At 41.2% G+C, this 23,791-nt stretch overlaps 1 protein-coding gene across 10 annotated transcripts in view; it reads right to left on the bottom strand.

Annotated features, from left to right (window-relative positions):
* The window catches only part of Nf1 (neurofibromin 1), a 644,633-nt gene that overhangs the window by 556,778 nt on the left and 64,064 nt on the right, over positions 1-23,791 (bottom strand). For all 10 annotated transcript variants that reach the window (XR_011392599.1, XM_053781766.2, XM_053781772.2 and 7 more), the window contains exons 6-7: positions 12,221-12,339; positions 8,643-8,771 (exon numbers count right to left, since the gene is read on the bottom strand). Coding sequence is in view for 9 of the 10 variants with exons in the window: in XM_053781766.2 (XP_053637741.1) it covers positions 8,643-8,771; positions 12,221-12,339 (248 nt within the window). In the remaining variant the exon portion in view is untranslated. The remainder of the gene's footprint in view (positions 1-8,642; positions 8,772-12,220; positions 12,340-23,791) is intronic.

Raw genomic sequence — 23,791 nt, 5'->3', positions numbered from 1 at the left:
GAGAACGTAACCTGATTAAAGCTGAGGAAGTTGCTGAGGCCACTGACTTGTATGCTGAGGCTCACAATTCCTATAAAGACCTAAAGGGATTGAACCTTAAGGGCAATGGTTCACCTGAACCAAAGATTAAGAAGCCTACAGTAGAAGCAAAGTCACCAGCTATTATACCAACCTGTCATCGATGTGGTGGTATTGGACATAAACGTCCAGATTGTCCTTCCAAGAAAATAGAGAAAGTTGGTAGATGTTTTGTTGACGGTAATGACCAAGCACCCTTCTGTTCAGGAGCAGTTAATGGTATAAAAGTCTCAGATATATTACGTGACACTGGATGTACGTGCATCGTAATTTCGGACAAACTGTTCCCTTACCTTAAAACCTCTCGTGTGTCCTCTATTCTTTCAGATTACTTGGGTCGTGAAAATACTTTCCCTACAATATGTTGTTACTTGAAAACTAAATGGTTCACCGGTTGGACTAATGCGGTACTAGCCCCAATTACTTGTTCTACAATAGTGGGTAACATTAAAGGTGCCGTTCTTCCTTCAGAGGCGGATCTTTCGTCACCACCCGTGGATCTAAGTTTTCCAGCTCTTCCTCCTTGCAAGTTAAATAAGCCCCTTAACAATTCCGCACCGGAAGCTGCATTGTCTCGTACTGTTCATTTGGGGGTGGAAACAGATGATACTGCTCTCGATAGTGAGGCAGCAGGATCACCTGTCCACTCGTCGGGTGAAAGTAAGGGTACTGCCTCCGGTACTCTCAATGTCTTGACTAGGGCTCAGACCATAACCCCGGCTTCTCCTACCTCCTCTTCTCCCACCGTGGGTCCTTTTATTTTCCCAGATATTATGTCCAAGGATGACTTTGTCAATATACAGCGCAATTGCCCTTCACTTCGGGATTGTCATAATAAAGCTTTTAACAACAAAGTTATCCATGGGAGATAGGTATCTCATAAGTTTGAATATATTAATGGTATCTTATATAAATCGGTCTTTAAATCTCATTCTTCAGTGATAGATTATTCCCTACTTGTTGTTCCTAAACCATGCCGAGAGACTGTTCTTCAAATGGCTCATGATTTGCCAGTGACCGAACACTTGGCCCATCGTAAGACGTGGCATAAACTCAAGCACACTTATTTTTGGCCAAGCATGTACAGTGGACCCCCGCATACCGCACTCATCGCATACCGTACAATCCGCATACCGCTCGCTTTTTTCGCAAAAATTTTGCCTCGCATACCGCCCAAAAACCCGCTCACCGCTCCTCGTCCGAGACGCGTCCAATGTGCGGCCTGAGCCACGCTCACATGTTCCACTGGTGGCATTGTTTACCAGCCAGCCTCCGCGGTAACATCCAAGCATACAATCGGAACATTTCGTATTATTACAGTGTTTTTGGTGATTTTTTCTGGAAAATAAGTGACCATGGGCCCCAAGAAAGCTTCTAGTACCAACCCTACAGCAATAAGGGTGAGAATTACTATAGAGATGAAGAAAAAGATCATTGATAAATATGAAAGTGGAGTGCGTGTCTCCGAGCTGGCCAGGTTGTATAATAAACCCCAATCAACCATCGCTACTATTGGTGGTACAGCTGCTGTTGTACCACCGTCAGCTGCTGCTGCACTGTCAGCTGCTGCTGCACTGTCAGCTGCTGCTGCTGTTGCACCACCGTCAGCTGCTGCTGCTGTTGTACCACCGTCAGCTGCTGCTGCTGCTGCTGTAGCATCGTCTGCTGCTGCTGTAGCATCGTCTGCTGCTGCTGTAGCATCGTCTGCTGCTGCTGTAGCATCGTCTGCTGCTGCTGTAGCATCGTCTGTTGCTGCTGTAGCATCGTCTTCTGCTGCTGTAGCATCGTCTGTTGCTGCTGTAGCATCGTTTGTTGCTGCTGTACCACCGTCAGCTGCTGCTGCTGCTGTAGCACCGTTGTTGGTGTGGCTTATTGAGAATACCAAGAAACAATTAACCCCAGAGGATTTGCCACCCAGGATAACCCAAAAAAGTCAGTGTCATCGAAGACTGTCTAACTTATTTCCATTGGGGTCCTTAATCTTGTCTCCCAGGATGCAACCCACACCAGTCGACTAACACCCAGGTGAACAGGGAAAAATGCCTGGAACTAGTGCTCATATTGGTGAATTTAAAGCCAGCAAAGGTTGGTTTGAGAGATTTAAGAATCGTAGTGGCATACACAGTGTGATAAGGCCTGTTCTGGAAGAAAATGCCAAACAGGACCTACAGTACTCAGGAGGAAAAGGCACTCCCAGGACACAGTGTCTCATCAGTCATTGCTGCATCTTCAATAAAGGTAAGTGTCATTTATTCTTCATTTAGTAGAGTAGTACATGCACAATATATATTGTGCATGTACTACTCTACTATTGTGCATGTATCCTTCTCTTTGTGTGTAGGAAAATGTATATTTCATGTGGTAAAAAAAAAAAAATCATACTTTTGGGTGTCTTGCACGGATTAATTTGATTTCCATTATTTCTTATGGGGAAAATTCATTCGCATACCGAACATTTCGCATAACAATCAGCCCTCTTGCACGGATTAAAGTCGCTATGCGGGGGTCCACTGTACTTACAGGTTACAAAGAAGTATAGTTCTTGCAATATGTGTCAGGTGCTTACTGCACAAAATACGCACACTCCTAGATCCTGTATATTTATTAAATCTAAAACTTCCCTCCTGCAGAAACGAGATACTCCACCATAGAAAAGGAATGTTTGGCCCTTGTGTGGGGTATCTCCAAGCTTAAATTTTATCTACTGGGAAAAGAATTCATTTTAGAAACGGTTCATCTAATTATTTCTCTGACTGGTTAAGTTGTGACAGTCAGTACAAGATTTGTTGCCTTACGCGACTTCCACATGTTAGAACTTTTTCCTCGCCTATTCTTCTTATACTCCTTGACTATAAGTCTTGGTATGGGGGAGTGTGAGGGAAAAGTTCAATAGATAGGAGTAGCGAGGGAGTGTATAGTAACAATAGTTTCATTGCCGGCTACTTGTTAAGGTAGGGTAAGTCCAGCTCCCGCTATTCCCCCCCCCTTTTTCCCCCTCCCCGAACGTGATAGTTTGATTGCCGGCTGCTTGTTAAGGTAGGGCCAGTCTAGCTCCCGCTATCCCTTCCCCTCCCTCTTCCCCCCCCCCCCCCGAAAGGTGACGTGTGGGGCTCCGGTCAAACAGTAAATCACTCGACTCACAGCTCCCAACACTACTGTAAGTACATGCCTGATCATATTTTAGTTGACTTATTGGTTGAAAGCTTCACTTTTGACCAATAATTAACTTAGTCCTTTCAGTCTTTATCTGTTAAATGTTTTAATAATCACCACATCTTTTAGGTATTGTACTTATCATGGAGAGTGATTTCTTAAGCAGTGGGTAATCTGTCTCTCTTTACAGCTTGGAATGACAGAGAGGGTCACCTGCCAATCAACGAGAAGAATAGAAGGAGACGGACAAACGTCCTGAGACGTCCCATGTTTAATCTACTTACCTGTTATGTAAGCCAACACAGGACCTAACCCCTCATCATAGCAGTGGTAACGAACCTGTTTTCCTGTCATCTGAAATAATTATACATGGCTACACTCTGTGAAGAACGAGTCAGTGGTGGTCACCAACACCTGCTACCCCCCCCCACATCAGCAACGGTTACGATTTCAACAACACGCAGTGTCACCAACACCTGACACCCCATTACCACGATATACCTCTATTAGCGTTGAGTTCAAATGTAATTTTTTCATTTCATTTTTCATTTTTCTTTCAATTAGGATACCCATTCATGTTTTATTGTTTTACAGGTAGGTAGTAGGTTGGTAGACAGCAACCACCCAGGGAAGTACTACCGTCCTGCCAGATGACTGTGAAACAGAAACCTGTAACTGTTTTACATGATGGTAGGATTGCTGGTTTTCTTTTTCTGTCTCATAAACACGCTAAGATAACAGGGATATCTTGCTACTCCTACTTACACTTTGGTCACACTTCACAGACACGCACATGCATATATATATATACATACATCTAGGTTTTTCTCCTTTTTCTAAATAGCTCTTGTTCTTTTTTATTTCTTCTATTGTCCATGGGGAAGTGGAAAAGAATCTTTCCTCCGTAAGCCATGCGTGTCGTATGAGGCGACTAAAATGCCGGGAGCAATGGGCTAGTAACCCCTTCTCCTGTATACATTTACTAAAAAAGAGAAGAAGAAAAACTTTATAAAACTGGGTTGCTTAAATGTGCGTGGATGTAGTGCGGATGACAAGAAACAGATGATTGCTGATGTTATGAATGAAAAGAAGTTGGATGTCCTGGCCCTAAGCGAAACAAAGCTGAAGGGGGTAGGAGAGTTCCAGTGGGGGGAAATAAATGGGATTAAATCTGGAGTATCTGAGAGAGTTAGAGCAAAGGAAGGGGTAGCAGTAATGTTAAATGATCAGTTATGGAAGGAGAAAAGAGAATATGAATGTGTAAATTCAAGAATTATGTGGATTAAAGTAAAGGTTGGATGCGAGAAGTGGGTCATAATAAGCGTGTATGCACCTGGAGAAGAGAGAAATGCAGAGGAGAGAGAGAGATTTTGGGAGATGTTAAGTGAATGTATAGGAGCCTTTGAACCAAATGAGAGAGTAATTGTGGTAGGGGACCTGAATGCTAAAGTAGGAGAAACCTTTAGAGAGGGTGTGGTAGGTAAGTTTGGGGTGCCAGGTGTAAATGATAATGGGAGCCCTTTGATTGAACTTTGTATAGAAAGGGGTTTAGTTATAGGTAATACATATTTTAAGAAAAAGAGGATAAATAAGTATACACGATATGATGTAGGGCGAAATGACAGTAGTTTGTTGGATTATGTATTGGTAGATAAAAGACTGTTGAGTAGACTTCAGGATGTACATGTTTATAGAGGGGCCACAGATATATCAGATCACTTTCTAGTTGTAGCTACACTGAGAGTAAAAGGTAGATGGGATACAAGGAGAATAGAAGCATCAGGGAAGAGAGAGGTGAAGGTTTATAAACTAAAAGAGGAGGCAGTTAGGGTAAGATATAAACAGCTATTGGAGGATAGATGGGCTAATGAGAGCATAGGCAATGGGGTCGAAGAGGTATGGGGTAGGTTTAAAAATGTAGTGTTAGAGTGTTCAGCAGAAGTTTGTGGTTACAGGAAAGTGGGTGCAGGAGGGAAGAGGAGCGATTGGTGGAATGATGATGTAAAGAGAGTAGTAAGGGAGAAAAAGTTAGCATATGAGAAGTTTTTACAAAGTAGAAGTGATGCAAGGAGGGAAGAGTATATGGAGAAAAAGAGAGAAGTTAAGAGAGTGGTGAAGCAATGTAAAAAGAGAGCAAATGAGAGAGTGGGTGAGATGTTATCAACAAATTTTGTTGAAAATAAGAAAAAGTTTTGGAGTGAGATTAACAAGTTAAGAAAGCCTAGAGAACAAATGGATTTGTCAGTTAAAAATAGGAGAGGAGAGTTATTAAATGGAGAGTTAGAGGTATTGGGAAGATGGAGGGAATATTTTGAGGAATTGTTAAATGTTGATGAAGATAGGGAAGCTGTGATTTCGTGTATAGGGCAAGGAGGAATAACATCTTGTAGGAGTGAGGAAGAGCCAGTTGTGAGTGTGGGGGAAGTTCGTGAGGCAGTAGGTAAAATGAAAGGGGGTAAAGCAGCCGGGATTGATGGGATAAAGATAGAAATGTTAAAAGCAGGTGGGGATATAGTTTTGGAGTGGTTGGTGCAATTATTTAATAAATGTATGGAAGAGGGTAAGGTACCTAGGGATTGGCAGAGAGCATGCATAGTTCCTTTGTATAAAGGCAAAGGGGATAAAAGAGAGTGCAAAAATTATAGGGGGATAAGTCTGTTGAGTGTACCTGGTAAGGTGTATGGTAGAGTTATAATTGAAAGAATTAAGAGTAAGACGGAGAATAGGATAGCAGATGAACAAGGAGGCTTTAGGAAAGGTAGGGGGTGTGTGGACCAGGTGTTTACAGTGAAACATATAAGTGAACAGTATTTAGATAAGGCTAAAGAGGTCTTTGTGGCATTTATGGATTTGGAAAAGGCGTATGACAGGGTGGATAGGGGGGCAATGTGGCAGATGTTGCAAGTGTATGGTGTAGGAGGTAGGTTACTGAAAGCAGTGAAGAGTTTTTACGAGGATAGTGAGGCTCAAGTTAGAGTATGTAGGAAAGAGGGAAATTTTTTCCCAGTAAAGGTAGGCCTTAGACAAGGATGTGTGATGTCACCGTGGTTGTTTAATATATTTATAGATGGGGTTGTAAGAGAAGTAAATGCGAGGGTCTTGGCAAGAGGCGTGGAGTTAAAAGATAAAGAATCACACACAAAATGGGAGTTGTCACAGCTGCTCTTTGCTGATGACACTGTGCTCTTGGGAGATTCTGAAGAGAAGTTGCAGAGATTGGTGGATGAATTTGGTAGGGTGTGCAAAAGAAGAAAATTAAAGGTGAATACAGGAAAGAGTAAGGTTATGAGGATAACAAAAAGATTAGGTGATGAAAGATTGAATATCAGATTGGAGGGAGAGAGTATGGAGGAGGTGAACGTATTCAGATATTTGGGAGTGGACGTGTCAGCGGATGGGTCTATGAAAGATGAGGTGAATCATAGAATTGATGAGGGAAAAAGAGTGAGTGGTGCACTTAGGAGTCTGTGGAGACAAAGAACTTTGTCCTTGGAGGCAAAGAGGGGAATGTATGAGAGTATAGTTTTACCAACGCTCTTATATGGGTGTGAAGCGTGGGTGATGAATGTTGCAGCGAGGAGAAGGCTGGAGGCAGTGGAGATGTCATGTCTGAGGGCAATGTGTGGTGTGAATATAATGCAGAGAATTCGTAGTTTGGAAGTTAGGAGGAGGTGCGGGATTACCAAAACTGTTGTCCAGAGGGCTGAGGAGGGGTTGTTGAGGTGGTTCGGACATGTGGAGAGAATGGAGCGAAACAGAATGACTTCAAGAGTGTATCAGTCTGTAGTGGAGGGAAGGCGGGGTAGGGGTCGGCCTAGGAAGGGTTGGAGGGAGGGGGTAAAGGAGGTTTTGTGTGCGAGGGGCTTGGACTTCCAGCAGGCATGCGTGAGCGTGTTTGATAGGAGTGAATGGAGACAAATGGTTTTTAATACTTGACGTGCTGTTGGAGTGTGAGCAAAGTAACATTTATGAAGGGATTCAGGGAAACCGGCAGGCCGGACTTGAGTCCTGGAGATGGGAAGTACAGTGCCTGCACTCTGAAGGAGGGGTGTTAATGTTGCAGTTTAAAAACTGTAGTGTAAAGCACCCTTCTGGCAAGACAGTGATGGAGTGAATGATGGTGAAAGTTTTTCTTTTTCGGGCCACCCTGCCTTGGTGGGAATCGGCCAGTGTGATAATAAAATAAAATAATTTTCTGTTTCTAAATAATGAAGTGTTTATCATTGTCTGTTATTATTTCTTTTTCTATTCATTAATTTTCCTGAGGAGGAGCCAGCCATGGTAATACTGACTGAAGTTGTTACAGGGCTGAGTAAGCCTTCACACCCTTAGACAGGACATCTCCACTGCCTCCAACCGCCTCCTCGCTGCAGCATTTACAATCCAAGCTTCACACCCATATAAGAGTGTTGGTACTACTATACTTTCATACATTCCCTAAAGTTGGATTCATCACTAACCATCACCTTCCTTCACTGCTCCTGACCCCAATACTTGTATTTATTACAAAAGTCTAAAATACTGGAAGTCATAGATAATGATAATGGCAGTTTTACAGCTGCAAGCCGTAAGAGAACATGATCTTAATGTAACCTGTGGCATATGGGCCTCTCTGGTACATTTTTAAACAGATCTGGGTAGATTTTATTCACCTAAGATAAAGAAATTGCAAGGCTCTGGGTCACTAGTCTTTTCAGTAACAGATGTATCTCTATGAAATCTTTTTAGGTCACCCAGGGATCAATTTAGGAGAAGGAACTACAGTGATGGTCAAGTCAAATGATCTCCAGAGGAGATGCTGAATAGCCGCCCCATTCACTGTGCTATTTTCTTCATGGAGACACTCTCTTCTTTCAAAACCAACACACACAAGCCCTCTCCTCCTTAGAAAGGTAGCTCCCAGACATCTTCACAAATATAATAAAAAATAACACAATGGGGTGAGCAAAACCAAATATCCACCAATAAGTCACAGAAAATCACTATCCACTTTTACTGCTCATGTATTAATGATGAAAGAGATTGCAGCCACACACTCATGGCATGTACACCACTACCAGATGCAGAAAACAAACCTGAGCAAATGGTTTGCAATAACTATCTTAGTCTGTTTTGATCCTTGATAAACCTGGACATAGGGACCAAAGTTTTTTGCCAACACTGTAACTGTAAACTATATACAGACTTTGGCACAGGTATGTCACTAATCAGAGTATAGGACAAGTGTCTCCTGGCACAGGTCTTTGTCTCATGATTACCTCTTAAATGGTTAATTTTATGTAGCTCTACCAGAGCTAGACTTTACACTCCCATTTAAAAATATGAGGAACATTACCTAGTACTGCCCTAAGATACAGGGCAAATGGTATGCCATAAGAGAAAACTCACCATGGTTAAAATGGCCTACTTACTGGTGAGAGGACTAGAAGCATTATCTGCAGAGGCCAAACAGCTGCTCTCCGCTTATTGTTCTCAGCAAAGCTGTCCAGATGTTCAAACATTACTTCGCAGCACTTTGCTAAATCTTCATTTCTGCGTTTCTGAAATTTTTAGAAAAGAAAGCAAACATCCTATTAAGGAAAAAATATAATTTACAGTATTGTCATATTTAAATGCAGCACAAAATATTGGAATTTTACCCTATTTCTCATATAATAAAATATGGTGGAAAACTTTGTCATGCGAACATAGCTCGCGCTTTCAACATGCAATTTAAAGTTCTCTAGTATTAAGTAGTCTGTAAGCCATTAATACAGTATGCCCATAATGCCATGGAATGATAGTGGCTCTCTTTGCACTGCAACTCATTACTGTAAGTAAAGAATCCCAAAGTAAACTTGCAAATAAATAAAAATTGTATTGTATAGGTTCTCCTTTCCAATAGAAGAACATCCATTTCCTCTAAGGCAAGCAGGAATGGAATTCATTTCCATTGGTAGCATGCATTTATGTTAAGGAGTGCCATGGCATGTAGGCCTGAGACCTCCCCAATACACATTAGGAAACTCCATTCTCCATTTTTTTTTCAACACGTCGGTCATCTCCCACCGAGGAAGGGTGACCCAAAAAGAAAAATCCCCCCCCCCCAAAATACTTTCGTCATTCAACACTGTCACCTCACTCATACATAATCACTGTCTTTGCAGAGGCGCTCAGATACAACAGTTTAGAAGTCCCTCCAAACTGCCAATATCCCAAACCCCTCCTTTGAAGTGCAGGCATTGTACTTCCCATTTCCAGGACTCAAGTCAGGCTAACCGGTTTCCCTGAATCCCTTCACAAACTATTACCCTGCTCACATTCCAACAGCTCATCAGGTTCTAAAAACCATTTGTCTCCATTCACTCCTATCTAACACACACACACATGCTCGCTGGAAGTCCAAGCCCCTCGCCACAAAACCTCCTTTACCCCCTCCCTCCAACCTTTTCGAGGACAACCCCTACCCCACCTTCCTTCCCCTACAGATTTATACACTCTCCATGTCATTCTACTTTGATCCATTCTCTCTAAATGACCAAACCACCTCAACAACCCCTCTTCAGCTCTCTGACTAATACTTTTAGTAACTCCACATCTCCTCCTAATTTCCACACTCCGAATTCTCTGCATAATATTTACACCACACATTGCCCTTAGCAAGACATCTCCACTCCCTCCAGCCGCCTCCTCGCTGCAGCATTTTCCAACCCAAGCTTCACACCCATGTAAGAATGTTGGTACCATTATACTTTCATACATTCCTAATTCTACACCTTCCTAGAGAGTGCAGATTCAGTGCCCTCAGTCTATCCTTGTAGTAAAGATTTCTGACACATGGGATCAACTTTGTCATCCTTCTCAGTAAGTTTTCCAGCACATACATGCCCCTTCTGTAATACTGTGACCAAAATTGTGCATCATGATTTAAATGCGGCCTAACAAATGATATTTTTTTATTTTTATTATCACACTGGCCGATTCCCACCAAGGCAGGGTGGCCCGAAAAAGAAAAACTTTCTCCATCATTCACTCCATCACTGTCTTGCCAGAAGGGTGCTTTACACTACAGTTTTTAAACTGCAACATTAACACCCCTCCTTCAGAGTGCAGGCACTGTACTTCCCATCTCCAGGACTCAAGTCCGGCCTGCTGGTTTCCCTGAACCCCTTCATAAACGTTACTTTGCTCACACTCCAACAGCACATCAAGTATTAAAAACCATTTGTCTCCATTCACTCCTATCAAACACGCTCACGCATTTATAGATTTGAATAACCTGAGGACATCCTGTTATTTATACTTCTTGATATGAAGCCAAGAATTTTATTTGCTTTATTGCAAACACTTATGCGCTGTTGCTTTGGCTATAGATTACTGCTAACCAGAACTCCTAAATATTTTTCACATTCAGAGCAAGTTCTATATTGTTTTGTTTTAAAAATGTCATAGATATTTTTTTCTCTAAGGCTTAAAACTTTACATTTGTCTATATTAAACTGTATCTGCCACTTCTCCAGCCACTGCAGCAGTCTACTCAGATCTTCCTGTAAAACTATAGTGTCCTTGTCACACTTAATCCAATGGCCTATTTTGACGTCACTGGCAAACTTGTTCACGTCACTATTAATTCCCTCAACTATGCAGTTTATGTATATTGTGAGCAACAATGGCATCAATAAAACATATCAATGTGGGAGACAGTGAAAGGGTTAAGAAGCACACTGCAAAGTTAAGGATTATCATGAGCCTGCTAATAAGAATGATCTGCACTACTATATCCATCAAGATAGAATGACCAGGAGGGAAGTCAAAACTGATCTCTTGCTGAGTGCAAATAAGATCTCAAGCACAGCAGTCTTTGAAAAAGAGTACTTATACACAGTATATTAGTGTATCTCATTATATTAATAATTGTAGGAAAGTACAGCACATCATGAACACACAAGCTTTAGAGAACCTCCATTAAGAAGTACACTGTCCTCCCATGTGGGGATGAAGCCACTAACATGTCCAGTGGACTTGCCAGTTGTAAGATGAATACAGCCACCAGTTCTCTGGCCACTATCAAGAACCTGCTTAAGAAGTTACCACCACACCCACAAATTCCAATGCAGGAGTCAACATAAAACCATGTGGTGGCTATGACAGTGTACACGGGAGAGAAGGAAACTTGGAGCAGCACCTCAAAGAGAGAACAAGCACACTGCAACATTGCTGACATGAACAACCTGTAAGTAATTCACTAAAGTTCATGTTGTCATTTGATGAAATAAGGGAAAGGAAAGACTCATAATCAAGGAGGAGTTGTCTTAGGAAAGGCTGGAGGGAGGAGGTAAAGGAGGGTTTTGTATGCAAGGGGTTTAGACTTCCAGTGAGCATGTATGAGTGTGTTAGATAGGAGCGAGAGGAGGCAAATGGTTTTTAAGACGAAGTGCTGTTGGAATGTGAGCAAAGTAACATTTATGAAGGGATTCAGAGAAACCAGTTAGCTGGACTTGAGTCCTGGAGGTGGGAACTACAGTGCCTGTTCTCTGAAGGAGGAGTGAAAATATGTTGCAGTTTTTGAACTGTAGTGTCAGTACACCTCTGGCAAGACAGTGATGGAGTGAATAATGATGAAAGTGTTTCATCTTGTTCAGGTTACCCTGCTTTGGTGGGAAAGAGCTGATGTATTAATAAATAAAAAATAGTTCCAATAATGTTGTCAAGAAATTTAGAAGTTTTAGGAAATCAAACACACAGGTCAACTTGGTGCTACCCAGGCAGATCACTGCAATCAGGTAACTTAACTGACAGTCAGGTCAGGTCAGGTCTAGTCAGGTACATAGGTAAGTAGGTAGAGGGAAAAAAGGAGGGAAGGTGAATGCATGATTGTGGGCACACACACACATACACCCACACTCACACGAAATATGCCTTAAAAAAATTAACACAGTAACACGAACATAACTCTTTACCTAATTACTCAGAGTTCAGGTGAAATTTCAAAGATAAAATTTATTCTGACCTGTAAATCAGCAAACTCATTGGGGTACGTATCCATCCAATTCCATATCGCTTTCTCCATTGAATTCATCAACACTATTTGAGCATTTTTTCGTAAACACCGAAATTTCTGTATCGTTTCTGAAAAAATTAAAATATTGTATACCAAAGAACACAGTACAGAAGACATATAATGTATGTGGAAGAGCTTAGAATTAATTTTATTAGTCTCATTAATTCAACTAATAATTAGATATGTATATCTATGAAAAATAATTGCTAGATTATAAAGTACTGTAATAGTAAAACTGAGGATAAAGGCTCAGAGCAAACAGAATCAGCATTTTTTCTTTAACGAAAAATACAATGTATGTATTAGTAAGTACTTTCTCTTTTACCTCAATGATTGTCTCTCACCAAGCATGGTGACCCCAAAAAAAGAAACACATCCACCATCACTCAATCACTGTCCAGCCTGATGTATGCTGACAACACAATTCAGATTACCCTCTGATTGCAACACACATATTCATTTTTTTTTTTATCACACTGGCTTATTCCCACCAAGGCAGGGTGGCCCGAAAAAGAAAAACTTTCACCATCATTCACTCCATCACTGTCTTGCCAGAAGGGTGCTTTACACTACAGTTTTTAAACTGCAACATTAACACCCCTCCTTCAGAGTGCAGGCACTGTACTTCCTATCTCCAGGACTCAAGTCCGGCCTGCCGGTTTCCCTGAACCCCTTCATAAATGCTACTTTGCTCACACTCCAACAGCACGTCAAGTATTAAAAACCATTTGTCTCCATTCACTCCTATCAAACACGCTCACGCATGCCTGCTGGAAGTCCAAGCCCCTCGCACACAAAACCTCCTTTACCCCCTCCCTCCAACCTTTCTTAGGCCGACCCCTACCCCGCCTTCCTTCCACTACAGACTGATACACTCTTGAAGTCATTCTGTTTCGCTCCATTCTCTCTACATGTCCGAACCACCTCAACAACCCTTCCTCAGCCCTCTGGACAACAGTTTTGGTAATCCCGCACCTCCTCCTAACTTCCAAACTACGAATTCTCTGCATTATATTCACACCACACATTGCCCTCAGACATGACAGCTCCACTGCCTCCAGCCTTCTTCTCGCTGCAACATTCATCACCCATGCTTCACACCCATATAAGAGCATTGGTAAAACTATACTCTCATATATTCCCCTCTTTGCCTCCAAGGACAAAGTTCTTTGTCTCCACAGACTCCTAAGTGCACCACTCACTCTTTTCCCCTCATCAATTCTATGATTCACCTCATCTTTCATAGACCCATCCGCTGACACGTCCACTCCCAAATATCTGAATACATTCACCTCCTCCATACTCTCTCCCTCCAATCTGATATTCAATCTTTCATCACCTAATCTTTTTATCCTCATAACCTTACTCTTTCCTGTATTCACCTTTAATTTTCTTCTTTTGCACACCCTACCAAATTCATCCACCAATCTCTGCAACTTCTCTTCAAAATCTCCCAAGAGCACAGTGTCATCAGCAAAGAGCAGCTGTGACAACTCCCACTTTGTGTGTGATTCTTTATCTGTTAACTCCACGCCTCTTGCCAAGACCCTCACATTTACTTCTCTTACAACCCCATCTATAAATATATTAAACAACCACGGTGACATCACACATCCTTGTCTAGGATGTACTCATCCCTCCTTCAAATGCAGCCACTGTCCTATCTCCTCCAGGACTCAAATCTGGCTGACTGATTTTCTTGAATCCCTCAATTTTTTAATGTTACCTTGCTTACACCGCCCAGCAGTACAGCCAATGAAATCCACATGTCTCCATTCACCCCTAACATGCTCACACAAGCCTGCTGGATGAAAACTGCTAAAACTCAAAGCTTCCTTTCCATTCTCCTTCCAACCATTCCTAAGACAATCCCTTACCCCTCCTACTTTACACCACAGATATACAACATCTTTGCATCCCTTCTCTCACCACTACATCAGCAACCCTGCCTCAGCCTTCTGAATGATTTGTTCTGTTATGTACAAGCCAAGTCTTTCTCTTACTCACTGTTGCGAGTAAGAGGTGAATGTTTATAAACTAAAGGAGGTGGTAGTTAGAGTAATACATATATTAATAACTACTGGAAGAAAGATGGGCTGGTGAGAGGTATAGGGATTATTTAAGAATGTAGTGTTAGTGTGTGCGGCAGAAGTTTGTGGTTATAAGAGGGTGAGTGCAAGAGGGAAGAGGAGTGACTGGTGGAATGCTGAGGTAGAGAGAGTGGTAAGGGACAAAAAGTTAGCATATAAGAAGTTTTACAAAACAGAAATTATATAAAAAGGGAGGAGTATGGAGAGTAAAAGAGAAGCTAAGAGAGAGTCGTGAGGGAGTGTGAGAGGAGAGCAAATGAGAGTGGATGACGTCTAAAAATTTTGCTGAGAATAAGAAAAAGTTTTGGAGTGAGATTAATAGGCTGAGAAGGCCTAGGGAACAAATGGACTGCACAGCTAAAAATAGAAGAGGGGAGTTATTAGATGGGGAGTTGGAAGTATTGGGAAGATGGTGGGAATATTTTGAGCCGTTAAATGTTGAAGAAAAGGAGGCTGTGATTTCATGCATTGGCCAGGGAAGTATAACATCTTTTAGCAGTGAGGAAGAGTCAGCAGTGAGAGTGAGGGAGGTTCATGAGGCAATGGGTAAAACGAAAAGAGATAAAGCATTTGGGATTGATGGGATCAAGAGAGAAATGTTAAGAGAACACACGCTATAGTTTTGGAGTGGTTGCTACTTTTGTTCAATAAATGAATGAACGAGGGTAAGTACCGAGGTAACGGCACTGAGTGCGCATAGTTCCTTTTATAAAGAAAAGTGGTACAAAAGAGAGAGTAAAAATTATAGGGAAAGAGGCCTATTGAGCATACTGGGCAAAGTGTATGGTGTGGTTATTATTGAAAGAATTAAGGGCAAAATGGAGAGAAGGACTGCAGATGAACAAGGTTTTAGGAAGGGTAGATGTGCAGACCAAGTGTTGATTTTAAATCATATTTTTTTTAACACACTGGCTGTTTCCCACTCAGGTGGGGTGACCCAATAAAAGAAACACTCTCACCATCATTCACTCTACCACTGTTTTGCCTGAGGTACTCAGACACTACATTTCATATGTCCCTCCAAACTGCAAATAACCCACCCCTCCTTCAGAGTGCAGGCAATGTACTTTCCACCTCTGAGACTCAAGTCCATCATATAAGTAAACAATACTTAAAGGTAAGGAAGTTATTGGTGCATTTGTGGATTTAGAAAAGGAATGTGATAGGATGAATAGGGAAGCAATGTGGCAGACGTTGCAAGTGTATGGAATAGGTGGTAGGTTACTGACAGCAGTTAAAAGTTTTTACAAGGATAGTCAGGCTCAGGTTAGAGTATGTAAGAGAGAGGGAGATTATTTTCCAGTAGGAGAAGGCCTTAGATAGGAATGTATGCTGTCACTATGGTTAACATACTTATCAATGGAGTTGTAAAAGTGAATGCTAGTGTGTTGGGGAGAGGGGTGGGATTAAAATGTATAGAATTTAATACAAAGTGGGAGTTGTCTTACTTAATATATTTATAGATGGAGATGTTATATAGTAGGTTGGTAGATAGCAACCACCCAGGGGGGTACTACCGTCCTGCCAAGTGAGTGTAAAGTGAAAGCCTGTAACTGTTTTACATGATGGTAGGATTGCTGGTGTCTTTTTTCTGTCTCATAAACATGCAGGATTTCAGGTACGTCTTGCTTCTACTTACACTTAGGTCACACTACACATACATGTACAAGCATATATATACATACCCATCTGGGTTTTCTTCTATTTTCTTACTAGTTCTTGTTCTTGTTTATTTCCTCTTACCTCCATGGGGAAGTGGAACAGAATTCTTCCTCCGTAAGCCATGCGTGTTGTAAGAAGCGACTAAAATGCCAGGAGCAAGGGGCTAGTAACCCCTTCTCCTGTATATATTACTAAATGTAAAAGGAGAAACTTTCGTTTTTCCTTTTGGGCCACCCCACCTCGGTGGTATACGGCCGGTGTGTTGAAAGAAAGATGGAGTTGTAAAAGAAGTGAATGCTAGTGTGTTGGGGAGAGGGGTGGGATTAAAATATATAGAATCTAATACAAAGTGGGAGTTGTCACAGTTGCTTTATGCCAAATGACACTGTGCTTCTTGGGAGATTCTGAGGAGAAGTTGCAAAGGTTGATAGATGAATTTGGAAGGGTGCGTAAAAGAAGGAAATTAACCCTTTCAGGGTTTCCAACATACTAGTATGGCTTACACACCAGGGTTACTGACATACTAGTATGCCTAAATCCTAGCGCCTTCAAATCTAGTGAGAGAAAGCTGGTAGGCCTACATATGAAAGAGTGGATCTATGTGGTCAGTGTGCACAGTATAAAAAAAAATCATGCAGCACACAATGTAATGAGAAAAAAAAAATGACCGTGTTTTTGCTTTAAAACAGCGACTTTGCACTGTATTTTCGTATGGTATTAATGGTTGTATTCTAGTTTTCCTGGACTCATTTTATAGAATGGAAGACATATTACAGAAATCGAGATGATTTTGATTGGTTTCACAATAAAAAAAATACCTTGAAATTGAGCTCAAAGTAGCAGAAATGTTCCATTTTTGCCAAAGTTCAAAAGTAAACAAATCATGCCACGCGTCCAATACACATCAACTGGCAAGTCTAATATTCTTTCACAAGTGCGCTGATATTAGTTATACCATTTCTACACTAATGAAGTAGTCTGCATAACAGTAAATCTTCTATTTTTTGTGAGAATAAAAATTCAAAGTGGAAAGCAAAAGAAATGTAAGAGGGGCCTGGGGAAGTGACTAATGAACAGAGGAAATATTATTTTAGTGCCAAGAATGTCTGTCTTGTTTATTCTGGACCCTATTTGGAAATTGGCATCTTTTGAAATTTGTGTGAAATTGGCAAAATTGCCAATTTCTCACCACTTTATTGGATAGTAGAAATTGGTAAATGGGTGGTTTCTTATACTCATTCGGTAGAAAAAAATGAAGATCTGGCGAAATAGTTATGATTTTTGTCGACTAGTACACTGGAATTGGCCTTAAATAGGGCTCAAAGTGGGCGAAATCGCCGATGCATAAACATCGTCGAGACCGCTAACTTCACGAGAGCTTAATTCCGTAAGCTTTCCATCAAATTTCATACTTTTGGTGTCATTATGATAGGGAAAAGATTTTCTATGTTTTCATAAGAAAAAATAATTTTTTTCCCCAAGAAATTTTCGACCCTGAGAACAAGTTTGGGAGAGGGCCTCTTGACCCTGAAAGGGTTAAAAGTGAATGTAGGAAAGAGCAAGGTAATGAGGTTAAGAAAAAGATTAGGTAATGAAAGACTGGACATCAGATTGGAGGGAATGAGTATGGAGGAAGTGAATGCATTCCGATATTTGGAAGTGGATTTGTCGCAGTTGGGTTTATGACAGACAAGGCCAATCATAGAACTGAAGAAGGGAAAAAGGTGAGTTGTGCATTGAGGCATCTGTGGAGACAAAGAATGTTATCCATGGAGTCAAAAAAGGGAATGTATGAGAGTATAGTGGTACCAACATTCTTATATGGGTGTGAAGCATGGGTTGTGAATGTTGCAGTGAGGAGGAGGCTGTGGAAATGTCATGTCTGAGGTCAATGTATGATGTAAATATTATGCAGAGTTCACAGTTCCGAGATTAGGAGGAGGTGCAGGATTACTAAAAGTATTATCTAGAGAGCTGAAAAGGGGTTGCTGAGGTGTTTGGACATTTAGAGATAATGGAGCTGAATAAAATGATTTAGAGGGCGTATAAATCTGTAGTGGAGGGAAGGCAGGGAAGGAATCACCTTAAGAATGGTTGGAAGGAGTAAAGGAGGTTATGTATACAAGAGGCTTGGACATCCAGCAAGTGTGTGTGAGCATGTTAGATAGAAGTGGAAGCAAGTGGTTTCTATGACTTGACAAGCTGTTGGAGTGTGAGCAAAGTAACATTTGTGAAAGGATTCAGAGAAACTAGTTAGCCAGACTTAAGTCCTGGAATGGGGAAGTACAGTTCCTGCATTCTAAAGGAAGGGTGGGGATATTTGCAGTTTGGCGGGCATCTGAAATGTAGTATTGGAATGCCTCTGGCAACACTGTGATAGCGTAAGCGATGGTAAAAGCATTTCTTCTTTTCTGGGGTCACCCTGCCTTAGGAGACAGCCGGTGTGTTAAAAAAATATATTTCAATAATATTAACCCTTTAACTGTGTCCAACGTTTGGGTACGCAAATGCCTACAGTGCGTCAAACGCATTAGTACACATAATTTTTCATACCCACAAATCTGTCTCCTGCCAATATTTTTGACCTTCCAAACAAAGGTACCAAGTCCTTTTTCAGGGTTACTTCCCTTCTTTGTTTTTTAATGCCACTAGGACCAGCTTGAGAGTCACTGGACCCCTGTTGCACCAAAAACCTGCCCAGAGTGCTCTGTTTCTGGTGTGTCTTTAAGATTTCCCTAAAATGGGACATAACATTGTCATTGTAGACGTTGCCAGCACAGCCTGCAACAGCTGTGTCAGGGTGATGTTCATCCATAAAGGTTTGCACTTCAATCCACTTTGCACAAATGTCCTTAATCTTTGAAGAAGGCAACTTCCTCCATCTCTCTTCCCTCTCCTCTGAAGGAAATTCCTGAGCTGTGGTCTGTTGCTGTTGCACCTCAAGCTCTTGCAGCTCTGTAGTGGTTAGCTCTTCATCGTCGTCCTCCACCAACTCTTCCACATCCTTGCTACTAACCTCCAACCCCATGGACTTCCCAAATGCCACAGCAGATTCCACAACTGGTATAGGCTCCTCAGGGTTAGCTCCAAACCCTTCAAAATCTCTCTCTTGTACACATTCTGGCCACGATTTTCTCCAAAAGAGTTCAAAGTCCTGCAAGTCACTCCCTCCCAAGCCTTACCTATAAGGTTTATGCAACTGAGGATACTGAAGTGATCTTTCCAGAACTCTCTTAGGGTCAATTCAGTGTCTGAGTCACTTGAAAGCACTTGGTGTACAGTTTTTGAAATCTGAAATGACCTGCTGGTCCATGGGCTAGAGGAGAGGAAACAAAACTCCCCGACAATTCGCTCTTCCAAGTCTGGAGGATGAGCAGGAGCATTGTCCATTAACAGGAGGCACTGGAATGCCAATTTATTTTCCAGGAGGTATTTTTTCACACTGGGGCCAAACACGTCATAGAGCCAATCGAGGAAAATGACCCTAGTGACCCATGCCTTACTGTTTGCTCTCAACATCACACACAACTTATTCTTGATGACACTGTTTTTTTTTTTTTGAACACTCTGGGAGTTTCAGAGTGATACATGAGTAAAGGCTTCACTTCGCAATCCCCACTAGCATTACTACAAAACATGGCAGTTAGCCTGTCTTTCATAGGCTTGTGTCCTGGGAGTGCCTTTTCCTCCTGAGTAATGTAGGTCCTGTTTGGCATTTTCTTCCAAAACAGGCCTGTTTCGTCACAACTGAACACTTGTTGGGGTTTTAATTGTTCAGCCTCTATGTACCCCTTAAAGTCCTGCACATATTTTTCAGGCACTTTTTTGTCAGAACTGGCAGCCTCACCATGACTTACCACACTGTGTATGCCACTACGATTCTTAAATTTCTCAAACCAACCTTTGCTGGCCTTAAATTCACCAGTATGAGCACTAGTTCCATCCATTTTCTTAATGAGATCATCATGCAACTGCCTTGTCTTTTCACATATAAATGAATGTGAAACACACTCCTGATAATTGTTTCTCATTGATCCACACCAACAACAGTCTCTCCACATCTTCGAGTATTTGAAATCTCTGTTTTGTAAGCACATTCGCACCTTTCGCACCAACAGCTTCTTTGATTGCCTTTTTGTTGGCCAAGATAGTAGTGATGGTTATATGGGGTTTGTTATACAACTTGGCCAGCTCGGAGACACGCACTCCACTTTCATATTTGGCGATGATCTCTCTCTTGAATTCAATAGTATTTCTCACCCTCTTTACCACAGGGCTGGCACTAGAAGCTTTCTTTGGGCCCCTTGTGGCTTATTTAGCAGATACGAGCACTAAAAACAATGGAATAATACAAAATGCACTGCATGTCCTCATTGGTTTGTAAACAATGGCACACTGGCTGTACACGGAGTGGCCAAGCCACTCAGGCCGCGCAGACACGTTCAGGATGAATAACTTTAACCAAGCTCTCTGTCGTTAACTGAGCCAATATTTTGACGCAAAACGTGTCGTTATCCAATTTTTACGTTATCCGATGACGTCGTTAACTGAGGATCCACTGTACATGTATTATTATTATATGTATTAGAATATTATTATTATATTATACTATCATTATTATACATATTATTATTATATTATTATTATTATTATTATTACTATATAAATAATTTGTAATTTTTATTCACACAAAAAATAGAAGATTTACTGTTATGCAGACTACTGCATTATTGTAATAATTGTATAAATAATGTCAACACCTAGCATGGCTAGGCATTTCAGGCAGACTTAGATTAATTCTTAACATTAAATCCTTACAGATTATGGTAATAAGGCTAAGTGACTACATCATAATTTGTGAGTTTAGCAATGTGAATGCTTTTGTTTTGGCACAATACAAAGTGTCTATATTGGAGTATCATAGGCAAACTTATGACTAGATAGGATTTATTATTTTGAGATTAAGATTAGTATTTCTGGGTTTATAGTCAGTGGGTGAGTGAGTGTAATTGTGAACCACCCGGTGGTTATCATGTAGCTAGTTGTCGGGGTGGATCAGGGAGATAAGATGTTTTCTAACTGTAGTTTTGAAAGTGATGAATGTGTCTGCAGATCTAGAGTTTTCAGGTAGGGTGTTCCAGATTTTAGGCCCTTTGAAATACATTGAATTTTTGTAAAGGTTTAGTCGAACACAGGGAATGTCATAAAGATGTTTGTGTCTGGTGTTATGCCTGTGGATCCTGTCACAACTATCAAGAAAGCATTTTAGGTCAAGGTTAATATTGGAATTTAGGGTCCTGTAGATAGAGATTGCACAGTACTAAGTGTGGATGTTCTGAACAGGGAGTAAGTTTAGATCTACGAAGAGTGGGGCAGGGGGGGGGGGAGTGTTGCCAGGGATGGGATTTAGTGATTATTCTTACTGCGACTTTTTTTGGGGTTATTATTGGCTTTAGGTGTGTTGCTGCAGTTGAACCCCAAACAGATAGCATAGGTGAGGTATGGATATAAAAGTGAATGGTATAGTGTGAGAAGGGCAGTCTGCGGCACGTAGTATCGTATCTTGGAGAGGATCCCCACCATTTTGGATACTTTTTTTGTTATGTGTTGGATATGGGTGCTGAAATTTAGGTTGTTGTCGAGGTATAGGCCAAGGAATTTGCCCTCATTATATCTGGCAATTAGAGTGTTGTCAATCTTAATGTTAAGTTGCACAACACCTGCTCTGCTAACAAACATAATATAGTAGGTTTTGCCAGTGTTAAGTGTAAGTTTATTGGCTGTCATCCAAGTCGATATTTTGAGCAGCTCCACGTTAACAATGGTGTTGAGGGTGGCAAGATTAGGGTGGGAGATGACATAAGTCGTGTCGTCAGCAGAGAATGGGTTTCAGATGTTGGGATATGTTTGGAAGATCACTGATGTAAATGAGGAAGAGCAGGGGTCCAAGGACACTTCCCTGCGGAACTCTAGTATCAAGTGGCCGTATTGATGAGGTTGTGTCTTTAATGGTGACATACTGATACCTATTAGAAAGGTAGGATTTAAAATATGCAAGCGCATGGCCTCTTATACCATAGTGGTCAAGTTCATGGAGTAGGATGCCGTGGTCTACTGTGTCAAACGCTTTTCTTAGGTCAATAAAAATTCCTAGCAGATACTATTCCTTATTTTCCAATGCTGTGTAAAGCAGGTCTAGCATTTTTATAATTGCATCATTAGTGCTTTTATTTTTCCTGAAACCAAACTGGCAGGGGTTGAGTTTGTTTTGTGACGTTATAAATGAATATAGTCTCCTGTGCACGAGTTTCTCAAAGATTTTGAATAGCAATGGTAAGTTTGATATTGGACTATAGTTGTTTATGTCTGTAGGGTCACCACCTTTATGTATTGGTGTAACCCTTGCTGTCTTGAGTAGTGTCGGGAAAGTGCTAGTTTCTAGTGACTTGTTAAAAAAGTAATGTAATAGCATGCGAAAGGACATGGGCCGCTCGCTTGTACAATAATGGTGGGACGTGAGACAGATTCCCTGAGTTATTTTTAAGTGACTTTATGATCGCGGTAACTTCCGTGGGCTCAGTTGGTACAAGATAGAAGGAATTTGGGAAATTCCCATCTAGGTAGTTCCCGGCACGGCATTGGTACGTGAGATTTTACTGGCGGGATTAGATCCTATGTTTGAGAAGAAGTCGTTTATCTTGTTAGCTGTATCAGTGGGATGCAGTGGTGTTTCAGAATCTGGGAAAGTGTTTTCCAGGTCTTTTTTATATCTCCTCTTGTGTCATTGGAGTAGTACAGTTGTTTGGCTTTCTTTATTAATTTGGTGAGAACTGTTGAATATTGTTTAAGAATATTTTTGTGTATTAAGCCCTGTCTATATTGCTATTCATATTGGTGTTTCTTATCAATGGATTTCAGAATGCTGCCGGTTAGCCATGGGCAACCAAGCCGTTTATTTGTGATCTGTTTCGTTTTTATAGAACAATGTTTGTTGTATAGTCTAAGTATTTTGTTAAGAAAAATGTCTGTCCAATCGTCAATACCATTGGCATTGGAGAATTCTGTAGGCCAGTCAACAGTCTCTAGGTCTGCTGTGAAATTCCTTATTGAGGCCTCATCATGGAGTCTAAATGAAACTTTGTTGTATTCGAGCAGTGGCTTACTAATATTTGTTAAGAGGAAGGTTGGGTAGTGGTCAGTAGTGCTGTCTGTGATTATCCCTGACTTAAGGGGGGCTAGTATATTGGTCCACATGTGGTCTATTATGGTTGCACTTGTCTCAGTCAGCCTGGTTGGTTTAGTTATTGTTGGTATGAGAAGTGTGTTGTTCATTTTGTTGATGAAATCAGTTACAGGCTGATCATCTGGTAGGCCAAGGTTGATATTGAAGTCTCCAGCTAAGAGAAGGTGGTGCTTGTTCATTTGTCTGTTTGTTATTAGTGACTTTAGATTCTCACTGAAGTTTGGGATGTTTGTGTGGGGTATCCGGTATATGGCACCGATTGTTACAGGCGTCTTGAGGTTTTTTACAGTAAAATTAGCAAAAATGTATTCCCCATATTCATCACTAAAGCAATTAGTGCTAATACAAGATAGTTGGTTAGAGTAATAGATTGCAGTACCACCCCCAACTTGGTATGGTCTGCAGTTGTGGATTGCTGTGTATCCTGGTAGAGGGTAGATATTAATTGTGTCCTCCTTAAGCCAGGTCTCAGTAAGAATAATGCAGGAGAAGGGTGTCTTTAGTGACTCAAGGAATGGAACATTT

Source organism: Cherax quadricarinatus, chromosome 30, assembly GCF_038502225.1.
Source record: "Cherax quadricarinatus isolate ZL_2023a chromosome 30, ASM3850222v1, whole genome shotgun sequence".
NCBI lineage: Eukaryota > Metazoa > Arthropoda > Malacostraca > Decapoda > Parastacidae > Cherax > Cherax quadricarinatus.
This window is presented reverse-complemented; position numbering and strand designations above follow the sequence as displayed.